This window comes from Moschus berezovskii, chromosome 22 (assembly GCF_049115385.1).
Source record: "Moschus berezovskii isolate FMDL1 chromosome 22, NW_MosBer_1.0, whole genome shotgun sequence".
Lineage (NCBI taxonomy): Eukaryota > Metazoa > Chordata > Mammalia > Artiodactyla > Moschidae > Moschus > Moschus berezovskii.
Window position 1 is genome coordinate 61,968,327 of NC_142481.1, and position 12,908 is coordinate 61,981,234.

Here is a 12,908-nt window from a genome sequence, read left to right on the forward strand (position 1 = left end):
ATTATTAGATTATAAAAGGCACATTTTGAAACTTTGCCTCTGGGAGAGTGATATCTGAGGTTATTTGTAAATCCATGGTCTTGCTTCTCTTTGAATAAAACAGCAAAATAGTAGTTTGAGGTTAATCGTTACAGAAAAGAGTGTTACATCTGAAATTGGTTTTTTATATAAGTGGGATCGGTGAGCAGATAACGTATTTTAGATGACTTAAGTGTGTCTTCCCTGTGGGCAACATTCTGTCAGCCCACCTGAGGTGCCTTGAGGTCTCAGACTTGAGAGATCACAGTCGAGAAATGTCCCGTCGATTCTGTGAGAGGCTGAACCTTGAGCAGCTTGTCTCCTGTAGTTGCTGCTGCTGCTCATCAGAGCTGAAGCTCTTGGTCCCGCCCACCTGAGCACTACCGGTGAGGCAGGGTTTGGCATGGCAGGACCGAGGAGGCTCCTCTCAGTGATTTCCTGGAAACGGTGCCCTCATCTGAGCAGAAGTGGTCTGCGCAGATGCAGACGGTCCACATCAGGACTCGGCAGAGAGTCAAGATAGTAGCCCAGCAACTTGTGAGACACTGTCGTGAGTTTGGGGTGATGATTTAGTACTTTCAATCCACTGTCCCCCTTTCCTGATGTCTTGGAATGCCCACCTGTGCTGGCTCCTGCTTCTGGTGACAGGGTTGCTGGTGACATCTAGCAAGGGGGCTCATTTCACAGTTAGGAGCCATGCGAGGTCACAGACCGCTGAAACGGACGTCAGGGATGCGTGGAGGCTGGGAGTCTTGTCCGCATTCCCAGACCTCCCGAGTGCAGGCAGGAGGCACATCTCCAGACACGCCTCCTACTCCTGCTCATCGCCTCTTCTCCTTTTCTCTTCCTACCACGAACGCCGGGAGAGTGGCCGGCCGAGCTGGTGCCCCTGCAGCGACCGGGCAGGCGGCATGTGGCTGTGCTCTGGGGCTTCTGTGGCCTGTCATCTGCCAGGCCTGCTTTTGGTTTGGGGTTTGGGTTTTTGCGCGTCAAGGGTTTGTTACAATGTCTTCAGGCTCGGATAGGCCACGGGACCTGGCTTCTGATTTTGACTTCGTCACACAGCAGCCTACTGGGGATGGAAGCAAGCAGGTCCTGGCGCCTTCATTTTTGCCCCCAGGTTTCTGGTGACAAACACAAACTGGCTCCAGGGCCGCTGCTCCCTGGGGACCGCAGGGCTGGGCTCCTTAACAATGGCTTCTCCCCAGGGAAGCCCCTTGGTGCAGTTACGGCCCCCTTCTCCCAGGGCCTGCCTGGCCCACCTGCAGCCCAGGTATCGTGAGACACCTGGACCCCCAGCACCCGCTGGGCCACCGGGGAGTAGGGGAGAGCTGGACACAGGACCTGGGGCACCATCGCATTTCAGAAAAAGCGTTTTCAGGCCAAGCCCAGGCTGCAGGATAAAAGGTCGTCTGTCCGCCCCGCGGTGCCCAGCCCCGGCCTTCCCGAACAACACCCCTTTATGCGGCGCCCCTGCCCGCCACCCCCGCCCGCTGCACACAGCCTCCTTTCAGCGCCTCTGTGGTCGGCTTGTTTGTGCGCCGCACACAGTGCAGGCTTTCTGCTGCTCTGCTCTCTGCTCCCCCCACACACCCTCCAAGCACACCCTCTCTGGGGACAGTCTGGGGCTCAGTCGCAGGGCAGGGGCCCCACGGCAGGGGCTTGGAGCATCCCAGTGAGTCCCCCCAGCTGGGACACGGTGAGCACGTGGAGGCTGTCAGCAGGGACAGCTGGAAGCAGCTTCCGGGCCTACGCTCCCAGCAGCCATTGGCGAGCCCTTGGATCAGTGACTGGGCCCTCTGTGCCTCAGTTTCCCTCGTGCAGGGAACACGTCCTCAGGGAGAATTGTGTTGATGGCTGCGAGCCAACAGCCACATACGCAGGTGGGCCTGGCCCTCTCTGGGGAGCGGGTGCCGATGTCCCAGAAGCCGCACGGCTGCGGTGGGTGTGGGGCTGGCCAAGTAAGCCGAGGTCTGCATCAGAGAGGACTGCAGTCCACTGGAGCCCCAGGCCAGCCTGCCACCCCAACATAGCATTCCACGTGCTGGAGCGAGACCGCTCAGGCCCTCAAGAAGGGGTTCTCAGCCACCCTGGCTCTAGACAGGGCTGGTGGGCTGGGGAGGGGGTATCCGAATGCCCACCCTCCAGGGCCATCTGTGAGCTGCCAGGGGCCTGGCAGAGGGCTGTGCCAATCGCAAGGCCCCGGCGTCTGCCACGGCCTCAGGTCCCACTCCCATGTCTCCTTGAACGCCTCCATCATCTGGTCTCACTCCCCGTGGGACTCATTCTCCTTCTGGGGCCCTGGTCAAACCCAGGGGAAACTGGTCCAGGCCTTTGATTTGCTTGGTGATGCTGCTGCAGTGGAGGCCCACAGACCGGGGGGCTGGGGCAATAGGAGTTGGCATGTCAGTTCCGGAGGCCAGAGCTCTGAGGTGTGGCGGGCCGGGCTCCTCACGAGGGCTGTGAGGGAGACTGTCCGGGCCGCTCCCTGGCTGCAGCTGGTTGGTCAGCAAGCTTCGGCGGCCTGGAGCTTGCAGGTGCTTGGCCCTGACTTTTCACAGGGTGCTCTCCAGGGCGTGTGTCTGTTTCCACATTTCACCTTTCTGTACAGGCACCAGGCTTGCTGGGTTAGGGTCCACCCGAATCACTTCGTCTTAACGAGTTTCAGATAAGGCCACGTTCTGATGTGCTGGGGGTTAGGACGTCAGCACGGGAGTTTGGAGGTGGGCTGGGCGTGGGGGGACCAGGTCAGGCCTCTCAGAGGAGAGAGACCCTGTAGGCGCATCCTTGGTGCCCAGCTGGGTCTCCCCTGCAGTCGCTTCACCCCCACAGGTTCGTCTCCTTTCCAGGTCCCGTGATGGGGAAGAGGGGCAATGAAAGTCAGGGTCCCCCGCCCGCTTCCACTGCCTGGCCCCTCTTTTCCTTGGAGCCGATCCTCTTGCCTAGATGGGACGGAGGGTGAGGCCCGGTTGCCATTCGCTGAACTTCATGGGGCTCTGCTCCCCCCGGAGCCAGCCTGTCACCAACCCATCGGGGGCCTTGGCAGAGCTGGGTGGGTACACTTGAATGCCCCGTGTGTTCCCAGGGGACAGATGCTTTGCTCTTCCTTTCTACACCCATCCTTCCCCGCAGCTCCCCCGGGGTGGGAGGGCTGAGCTCCCCCAGGTGCTGCAGACGGGCAGGCCAAGGGCTGTGCTTGCGTTCAGACAGAGTGGTTTGGCCCATGTCATTCATTTTAAATGTGAGGCAGATTTTTAAATTCTGGAGATTTCACAGAGCAATCTAGTTTTTCAACTTTTCTTTGAAATCAGAAGGTCTGATAGCACTGGGCCCCATCCTAACTGACCTGGACCTAAGTCAGGGCTGCCCCCTTCCTTGGGGGTGACCCCTGAAGACTGCTGCAGTGCCCACCCTCCCCTACAGCCTTCCCCATACCATGACTGCAAGACAGCAACCACCGATTACTGCGCATGTTGCATTTCTTTTTTTGCCTCTGTACCACTGTCTCCAGCAAAAGGACTCCTCAACATTTTGCTTGTTTTTCTGTTTCTTGGAACCTCATGTTTTAAGAAAAATGGGAGCGAGCATCTCTCCTCATAGAAGTGAGGAGTATTCCTATGTGCTTCGTTACAAACAAAGTGAGTCTGCGTCAGGCACCACGCTCTGCCTGCTTCGCTCATGGGCGGCACCTGCCCAGCGTCTGAGGAGAGCAGGAACTTGGACTTCTCTTGCCAGAGAGAAACATTTCTTGTTCCAAGAGGAAGACCCTGAGGTCACAGAGCAGGTCGATGAGGGAGGCGGGCCTAGACATTGGTCTCTGCGGTAGAGTGAATCTTCAGGGTCTGGACTGGGCAGCTGGCCCTGGACTCTTCTCCCTCAAGGCTGCCTCCCTGAGAGGCAGGCGTGTTGGGGGAAGTGTCTGGAACTTCAGGGAGCCAGCAGGGAACCACTCCTGGGTCCCCTGTGAGCTCAGGTCTGAACTCAGTTTATGGGAGAGGAGGTGGCGGCCCAGGGAGCCTCAGAGAGTGGGGGGTGATGTCTGCGAGAGCGTCCCCATGAGACAGGAGAAGGGGCCTGGGCTGGCCCAGGAGGACAGTGTGCTCCGTGGGCAGCCAGGAGCAGCTGCACTAGGAGAAAACCACGCTGGCGCTGCCGTCTCGCTGACCTCTCTCCCTGTGGCTAGGGCCGTGGCTGGGAGGCCCAGAGGAGCTCAGGGGCCCTCCTCCCCCCTACCAATATTGCCCAGCATGGCCAGTGGCTTCCAGCTGTGGGTAGGCAGTGCTGCCTACCCAGTCTCCTTAGCAGGGCATACTGACCTCCCCCCTCCCCCATTAGTCACCCTGCCTGCTGGGACTCCCAGAGCCTAACCAGGCCGCCGTCTGCGCATAGCGTCCCATTCACCACACATTTGCGCGCTGACCCGGTGCCAGCAGCCGAGGGCCCAGCAGGGAGCGGGGCAGCAGGGTCTCTACCCTCGTGGGGCTTGCACTCTGGCTTGGGAGGCAGTCCCTGCAAGAGGCACAGCAAAGCAACATGCTTTCAGCCCCTGAACGACTTTGCTGAGCTCACCAGCTCCTCGCAAACAGCCTTGGGCCTGACCATAACATGTGATTCTAGCTGGGTCTGCCGCCTGCCTTCTCAGGGTGGAAAGCTCAGGCGCGCCATCCTTGCTACGCTGGGACAGTCTGGAGTCGCTCAGGTAGACCCTCCAGGAAAGCTGTCAGCGGGCACAGGTGGTAAGCCTCACCTGTCAGCATGCGGGCGGATCATTCTTACAAAAGCTGCTGTGCATCTGACTTCAGAACTACTCACTTCCCTTCCCCAAAGTCTGTGGCTGTGCAGTCTGAAGGCAGGACCCAGAACAACGTCCTAAACCTGGAAAAGCGCACAAGTATTCTTCACTTGCTCATGCTTTTTGGTTAAGGCTTTTTGGTTTTAAAGTTTGCTCCAGGATCAGGAGAGTCTGTTAAATAATGCATTGTGGAAGTTTCTAAGAAATTTTTTTAGAGGTCTTTTAAAGTCTGAGTTGTACCTCAGTCCCTAGGAATGATCTTTACACACTTCTGATTCATGGTTGGTGTTTGACTGTGGAATTCAAGGCTGAGCCCAGCTCACCTATAAACACAGAGGCCGGGAAGTCTGGAAGGCATGGCCCAGATTAGTGTATGTGGTGCAGTGTGATGGCTCCCGGAAGGACTTCCTTCCTGGAACACCCACCCCCTGCCCTGACTGGCACGGGAGCAGCCCAAGTTGGAATGGGAGACCTTTTGAAAACTCACAACTAGACTCTGGAAAAAGAGTCAACTAGAGGACACTTCCTTGTCCCTGAGGGCATTTCTGCTCCTGGCAGTTCCCATGTGCTGCTTGCTCTGGCTCTCCTTGAAATCTCCTCCCATATTAGAGCCGTGTACAGTCCTGTGGTTAATAAACCTGGGCTCCTCCCAGGGAGGGCTGTGGTCCAGATGAGGCCACCCGGAAAGCACCTTGCTCATGCTGCCAGCCTGGGATCTGCCGGCTGAAAGCATCCCACTCACGGCAGGGCTGCCTGGCGCCTCCAGGACCCTCGAGCTGTGCTCGCCTGGGGCTGGGACGGACAGGAGCAGGCAGCTTCTCCTGCCGCTTCCCCGTCTCCCCACCTTCCGGGGCGACCCTAGACGGGAGCTGGGGCAGGGTGACTGCCTGGGGCTCGGGAGGCAGACCGGAGCGCGTGCGCTGGGCAGGACCAGAGAGCCTGGGGCCCTCCCTCCTTCTCCCTCCTTTCACCTGACGTATTTCCAGCCGAACACTAGCAGCAGCAAAGTCCCCTGAAGTTTCTGTTTCCATTTTCAGCCAACACCTCTCAGTGAAACTAGGTTTTTAGTAATTTGTTAAGAAAACCTTGGCGCTGGAACAAAGAGCGCCTTTGGTCCTCTTCCTGTTAAACAGAGATTAGAGCCCCCACACTGACCCCTGTGAACCAAGAAAACAATGATGTATGATTAATGCTCACAGAACAAAAATTTAGGTTGTCATTTTTCTGCATTAATAAATATTTTTAAATGGAATCTTTTTTTTTTAATCCTCGTGTGAAGTTGCTAGATGCCCTTCCTTGGGAAGAACTGCCTTTTATGCTGCAGGCGTGTGTCTTCTTACTTCTTTCATTTATGAAATGCTGCTAATGATATTTTTTTTGAAGAAATACTTTTAAAAAAATACATCTTATTTTGGCGAAATAAGATGCTTGTCATTTCGAATCAGACTAATGTAATTTCAGTTCTTCGTGTCTGTCCCGTGGACTGGGGCAAAGGACATTGAGGCTGATAGATGGCTCAGATTACTGGAATTTGACCCTTGTGTCTGGGCACCAGCCCACCCAGCCGGTGGCACTCCCAGGTGGTGTGTTAAGTGTCCCGCGTCACATCGCTTCCAAGCAGATGTGCTCACACCCATTCGATTTACATTTCCGAGGAGCAGGAGTCCTGTGGAATTTCAGGGCTCCACCCAGTATCACAGCCAGGGTCCCCTGAGACCCCTGCTGCGACTCAGGGGTCTGGAATCTCAGGGGATCATGACTGGGTTGCAGAGAGCCAACACCAAAACATGGTCCACTCTAGAAATATGAGTGGAGCATGAAGTATACTCAAGAGCCCATCCTAGGTACCTCGGAGAGAGAAACAGTAGTTTCCTGCCCTGTTGGAATCTGTAGCACCATTGGACAAACAAGATCATGGCCCACACATGCAAAAACAACAAGAGGCAGAAAATTATAACTACCAACTGAGGCGGTGGGACACATGGAAAGTGTGTTTTTATTTTGTTTTTTCCTAAGTTTCTGGCTAGACTGGTTAGGCGAAAAGTATATGGTGGTCAATAAAATGTTCCTGAGCCCCACTGCAGGCTCCACTTTTTCATTAACTGTGGGCTGCTTCATCCCTTGGTCCTCTCACCTGTCAAGTAGGAATAATAATCACACCTCTCTCATACAGTTGTTATGAAGATGAAAGGGCTGGGCTCATGGTAAGGCTTCATGCACATTAACCATTGTTGTCATGATAGGCAGGATGACATTTGAGGAGAAAAACGCAAGGCAAATGGCAACTCATCCCTATTGCTCCAGGGAAAAGTCTGGGTTAATCCAAGAGCATAACAGGAGAAGAGTTTGGAAATAACGAGGGAAAGATGTGAAATACAGCGAAGTCAGGACAAGCCAACCCGCAGAGGATACTAGTGCGGCCACTCTTAGGACAGTGGTCAGAGGGTCAGACAATCTTGTCAGCCTTTGGAAACACACTCCCTGGGACAAGGAGCAGGACCAGTGTTAGAGACAGGGACGTCGCAGAGTCTTCTGAGCTGATGCGTGGGTGGCACGCTGCAGATGTTCAGACACCTGTCTGTGGATGAGTGGGTGACGGCAGTGGGTGTGGATGAGATCCATGTAGGAGGGAAAATGACCGTCGTGATGCTCACTGACACTGCCAGCCCTTGAAGAGGAGGCAGATATGGAGCCAGGGCTTCCATCCGTGCAAACTCCCCTCGATGATCCCATTTCTTAGGGTTTCTCTGATTTCCATTGCCTCCTGCCCTCCTGTTCATCACTATTCCGGGCATCCCAGTCTTCATCATACTGAACAGGTTTGCAGGTCCGAATCACCTCCCGGGCCACACCAGCTCTCAACACCATGCCAGCAGCAGCAGTCCATTAAAAAAAAAATAAAAAACAACTTCAGGTGGCCAGAAGTTAAATGAATGAGCCGCGTGAGATGGTGGTCAAAGTGCTGATGGGAGCTCTGTTCCCATGGTCTGAAATAGGATGTTCCATGACGGGGAGGCATAGGCCTTGCTGGGTGCGGCCCGCATCCCCAGTCACACCCATCTTGGAGGAGGAACAGGAACCAGTCATTATGCGTAGAGACCCTATTATGTCCTAAGGGGATCTTAGGGAAAAGCAGATGGCAGTGGTCTGTTCTCAGGTGTATATATAAAAGCCTGTACAGTCCTAGAGGGCAAGAGCCAGAAGTTGTTCCTGAACGCTGCGGCAGCTGAGTGGAGGGCAGATTTCCCCAAGGCCTTGAGCAGAAGCATGGGATGGGAAGATGAGTTCTGTGTCCGGTTCTGGGAAACGGGGACCCTTCCTTCTGCTTCCAGGGGTTGTTTCGAAGCACATGCCCTAGATGGACCTATGTCTGCCACTAAGGGATGTCTGAAAAGTGTAGCGCAGACAAAAACTCACACGCTGATTCAAACAAGAACCCCCTCCCTGCTTGGGGTGGGCGGACCCCAAGATAAGCCTTTTATGGAGACAGATGGATGGAGTTGGAGTGAGTGGGGTTGGGGTGCAGAGAAGGATTAGATCACCCTACTTAAGAAAATACCTGGAGGGACCGGAGATAGGAGCTATCTGGGAAGGAGAGAACCATGGTTAGAGGCACTCAGGGGTGTTTTGAGGATAGCACAAAATTAAAAGGGACAAGATTATTATATGACATTTTTATATTGGATAGTCAGGGAATTTCATTGTATAAAATATTGTAAAATCTCTGTCCTCAAGAGATCTTCAGAGATGCTTTTAAAAAAAAAGAATTCAAATATTAACATGGTGAGAAAAATTAAAAATACTGAGATGCCCAGACCAAGACAGGCTCACAAAAGCCCCTTTTACTTGGATTGTGCATGGGTTTCCCAGTAAATGACAGCACCACTGTTGCCATCAGGTTCTCTCAGTTCATTTGGAAGCGAAAATATAAGAATTGTAACAGCAGAAACCCCACCTGGCTGCTCAAGCAGTCTTCTCAGCTTCTTGCAGTTCCCCAACCTCTCAAGCCCCGTTCTCCACGGCCCCCAGCCCCATACCTTCCTTTAGTCTCAGTGACTCAGAGGACAGGCTCTCCTACTGGCGAGGGCTCTCCCCACCCTTCCTGGAGGGAAATGTGCGCCTCACCTACATGCCAGCCAGCCCTCTCCGACCTCACCCCACATGACATCAGGGCCAGCTGGGGCCATGTGATTTTCGAGGTACATTCCATTTCCTCCTGCCTCTGCCTCTGCGCCCCTTGCGTTTGACCTTGAGCCCATTTGGGCTCTCCTCTGCCAGTCCCGCCCTGTGTCCGTCTGCTGACCCGCACCTGGGAGTTCCTGGAGGGCTGGCCCACGTGCCCTGCGGGCTCTCCTTCTGTGGGCATGTGGCCCTAGATGCCCACCTGTGGCTCACCAGCCCCGTAGACTCACCAGGAAGAGAGGCACAGCGTGTTGTCATCAGGCGTGACCCGGTGACCCTGCCAGGTCTCCTGGGTGCCACCCTGGGACTCTTGGCCTGGCAACTGCCAGGAGCCTGGGGAGCGGCTGGCAGGGCTCCCTGGGCCCGGGCATTCCCCCGATGGCTCTGGTTTCTTCCAGTCTCTTTGCCAGCTTCTCTTCTTCCCTGGATCTTTCTGCCTCTCGCTTTGATGTATATTTTTAAGGGAGAAGAGAAGTGCCAGGAATAAGACCGCCTACATCAGTGCTTACCCGCTCTCCAAGGCATTCAGAACCCTCGATTCCCGCCCACCCCGTCCACCCTGGCTCATCATGGCCATCCTGCCCACCCTGCGCCCCACCAGCCCTGGCTCATCGCGGCGGCTCAGGGCCCTCTTCCCTTGCCGCAATCAGTAACCCCCTCTTGTCTTCTCCCCAGGGCCCCTTGGAGAATGGGTCTGTGGCCTTTGCGAGCACTCAGAAGACAGACCCTGTGATGGAGCCAAAGCTCAAAGCGGTGGACTGGGACAAGGTAGCGGCACCGGGCAGGGCGGGGTGGTGACGGGCTCGAGGGGCTGCGGGGAGGGGGCGTGGCTGTTCATGGTGGGGGGCGGTGAGGGCCCGGGAGCAGGCGCCCGCAGCTCTGGAGCTCTACTGGGGCAGTAAACTCGGCCCCCAGTGGTGGCGGGTCCCTGGAAGCCACATACCAGGTCTGGCTCCAAAGACCCTAGAGGGAGGCCCCCCCCCCACCGGGATCCCTGAAGCTGAGAAGGGCATGAGCACGAGGCAGACACGCCCGGCTTGACCAGTGCCCGAGGCGGAGCGGCCCCGGCCCCGCGCCCACTGGCAGGAGGCGGGGACGGGGCGGGCGCTGTCTGCGTCAGGCGGGGGCAGAGCCCAGGCTCTAGCCTCTGGCTCTAGCCTCTCTCAGCGCTCGGAGACCAGCAGCCAGCCGCGGTTAGGCGCACCCACACGCTGGTCAGGGGGTCCTGGAGGGGCTGGGTGGTCGCCAGTGGCGGTGGAGCCAAGACGTGCGGGGTGGCTTTGCCCAGGGCGCAGGAGGGAAGCAGACTGGGTGCATGTCCCTCCAGCCTGTTTCGTGGGACTTGCCCGCTCTCACCTTGCCGTCTCCTCCCGGAATAGACGCAAGTGTTTGTGTCCTTAAATGTTCCCAATCCGTGCTGGACACTGGGAACAAAAGGCTGGCAGGACCGGCCGTTGCCTTCAGGGAGCTCACAGTTTGGTGAGGAGGCCAGATCTCTCCCAGAACATGTTATTATAACATGGGGAGGTGCGCGGAGCATACCCAAGGAGCACAGCTGACCGGAGGGGCTCACTGGTGGTTTGCCCGGGCCTGTCTGACCGACACTCCTAAGGCCCCGACCCCAGGGTCCCAGAGATGACATCAGCACTGCCTCCGGGGAAGCCCGTCAGCCCAGGGCAAAGGCGCTTTTGTGTCCTTTGATGGAGAGTCCAGGACAAGTGGCCCTGTGCCCTGTTCCCTTCAAGGAGTCCTGCGACCAGAAGGGAGGTCGAGGGCAGTGTGTCCCCAGAGGGCTCACTGGACCTGTCTCCTGACCCTGACACTAGACTTGGGGACAACTGCTCATCGCCCAGGCCAGGGCAGAGGATGGGGGTCTCAGTATCAACAGCTGGCTTCTCTGGAAGCTCTGGGGCTCTCGGCTTGCTCTGACGTGATGAGGATGAAGGGGGAGACAGTCAGTGTGAAGGGACAGGGCCTTTGAGCTAGTGAAGTCAGGACCTGGGCTTGAGAGAGGAGGCACTGCAGTGGGAGCCGATGATGCTGTGGAGGAGGCAGGCAGGGGAAGCCGCAGCACGACTGGCTCTGCGCTCAGTAGCCAGTGGGCGGTGCTCAGAGGACCCCGTGGAGGGCGCCCTGGGCCAGCGCATGGGGCTTGGCTTAGGGACTGAATGTTGGAAGGAAAGCACCCTTGAGAGAGCTGACCGGGCCTGGGGTGGGTGACCAGAAAGAATCGCCCTAGAAGGGAGGGGGCTGTCGCATGAGCCTGGCTGAGGATGGGCAGATCACAGCCCTGCACTGGGGAGGGGTCCTCCTGATTTCCCTGGGCTCCCCTAATCACGTTCCCCAGGTCTGTGCCGCCACCCCCTGCCCCCATCGAGGTGAAGACAGGCTCCCCTCCCCTCCCCCAGGCCCAGCCCCTGGCCACTCGCCAGCACGCCCAGGTCACCCTTGACTCACGCGCCCCACCTCTGTCTGTCTCTCTCCTGCACACACTTTCTCTCTTCCTCCTGCCCCTCTTCCTGTCTCTGGGCTGAGAGAGGGGGACAAGGACTGGCGCAGGCGAGGCCGTGGAGGCCCGCCAGGAGCGGTGGGGGGTCAGCTTTGTGCCTCCCCTGGGCACCGAGAAGACCAGCTCAGGGAGCTCACTTCCCAGGGAGAGTGACCCGTGCTTTCCTTGCTTTATCCCTTTTTTAAATTCATCTACTGTGTGGTTCGTTCCAGCCCTTCTGGGGAAGACGAGAGGCTGGGAGACCCCCATCTGTTTTTGACCCAGTCCAGGGGCCTCGAGGAGTTCTCGAGAGAGGCCAAGAGGGCAGGAGCTGTGTTGAAGCCAGGCATCTGGTATCACTTGCCAAAGCTAACCCTTTATGCTAAGGAAGGGCGTCTCAGGTCCCCAGGCCTGGCCTCCTGGCCCTGGAAGCTGGGAACAGAGTCAGCCATGCTGAGAAGAATGAGGGGAACAGGGATGGGGTGCTGAGGCATAGGGTAAAGGTTCTGAAAGGAAAGGGCCTGAAAGCAAGCCCAGTGGGCCCTGCCCTGCTTAGAGCTGCAGCATCATCTGACTCTCAAGCTCTGCCTGAGATTTTATTGGAATGATTTTAAAATCATACCTCCATCACCTACTGGGCAGGACCCCAAGTTTCCTTGTGGGACAAGATACCAGGTAAGTGCCTCACCTCACACTGTGTCCTACACAGCTCCCTGTTTCCTGGACACCAGCCTGTGTGGAGCCTTACCCAGTGGAAGTTGCTGGAGCGTCCACTGCTCCTGGCTTCTGGGCGCACCTGTCCCATTTGTCCTCTGTCCTTGCTGTTTCACTGTGTCCTTGGCAGGGCTTCCCACTTGGAGTTCCAGCCTCCTGGGAACCAGACTGAGCTAGTATGGTTTGAGAGGTTTACTGAACCCTCTGCCCTGATCTCCCTGGACAGTGGAGTTAGCACTGAATTAATTCTTCTTTTATTAAGCTCCTACCCTGTGCCAAACACTGTAGGCTAAACACTTTGACAATATTATTTTTTTGAAGTTGTCATTCTCAATTACGTCTGTTATTTATCTTTTTAATTTATTGGGATATAGTTGCTTTACAATGTTGCTAGTTTCTGCTGTACAATAAAGTGACTCAACCATATGTATGCATATATCCCCTCCTCTCCCACCCTACCCCCACCCCACCCACCTAGGTCACCACAGAGCACTGAGCCGAGTTCCCTGTGCTATACAGCAGGTGCCTACTAATTATCTGTTTTATACATGATAGTGTATATACGTCAGTCTCAGTCTCCCACTTCATCCCACCTCCCTTCTCTGTCCCCCACCATGTACACAGTCAGTTCTCTCTGTCTGCATCTCTGTTCCTGCCTTGCAAATAGGCTTATCTGTACCATTTTTCTAGATTCCATAATATATGCAATATTTT

The 12,908-nt window shown here is 56.1% G+C and overlaps 1 protein-coding gene across 1 annotated transcript in view; it reads left to right on the top strand.

The window, feature by feature from the left end:
- Positions 1 to 12,908, top strand: part of FA2H (fatty acid 2-hydroxylase) — a 56,518-nt gene that overhangs the window by 20,485 nt on the left and 23,125 nt on the right. Inside the window, exon 2 of the mRNA XM_055413137.2 lies at positions 9,668 to 9,760. Within this exon, the coding sequence (XP_055269112.1) occupies positions 9,668 to 9,760 (93 nt within the window). The remainder of the gene's footprint in view (positions 1 to 9,667; positions 9,761 to 12,908) is intronic.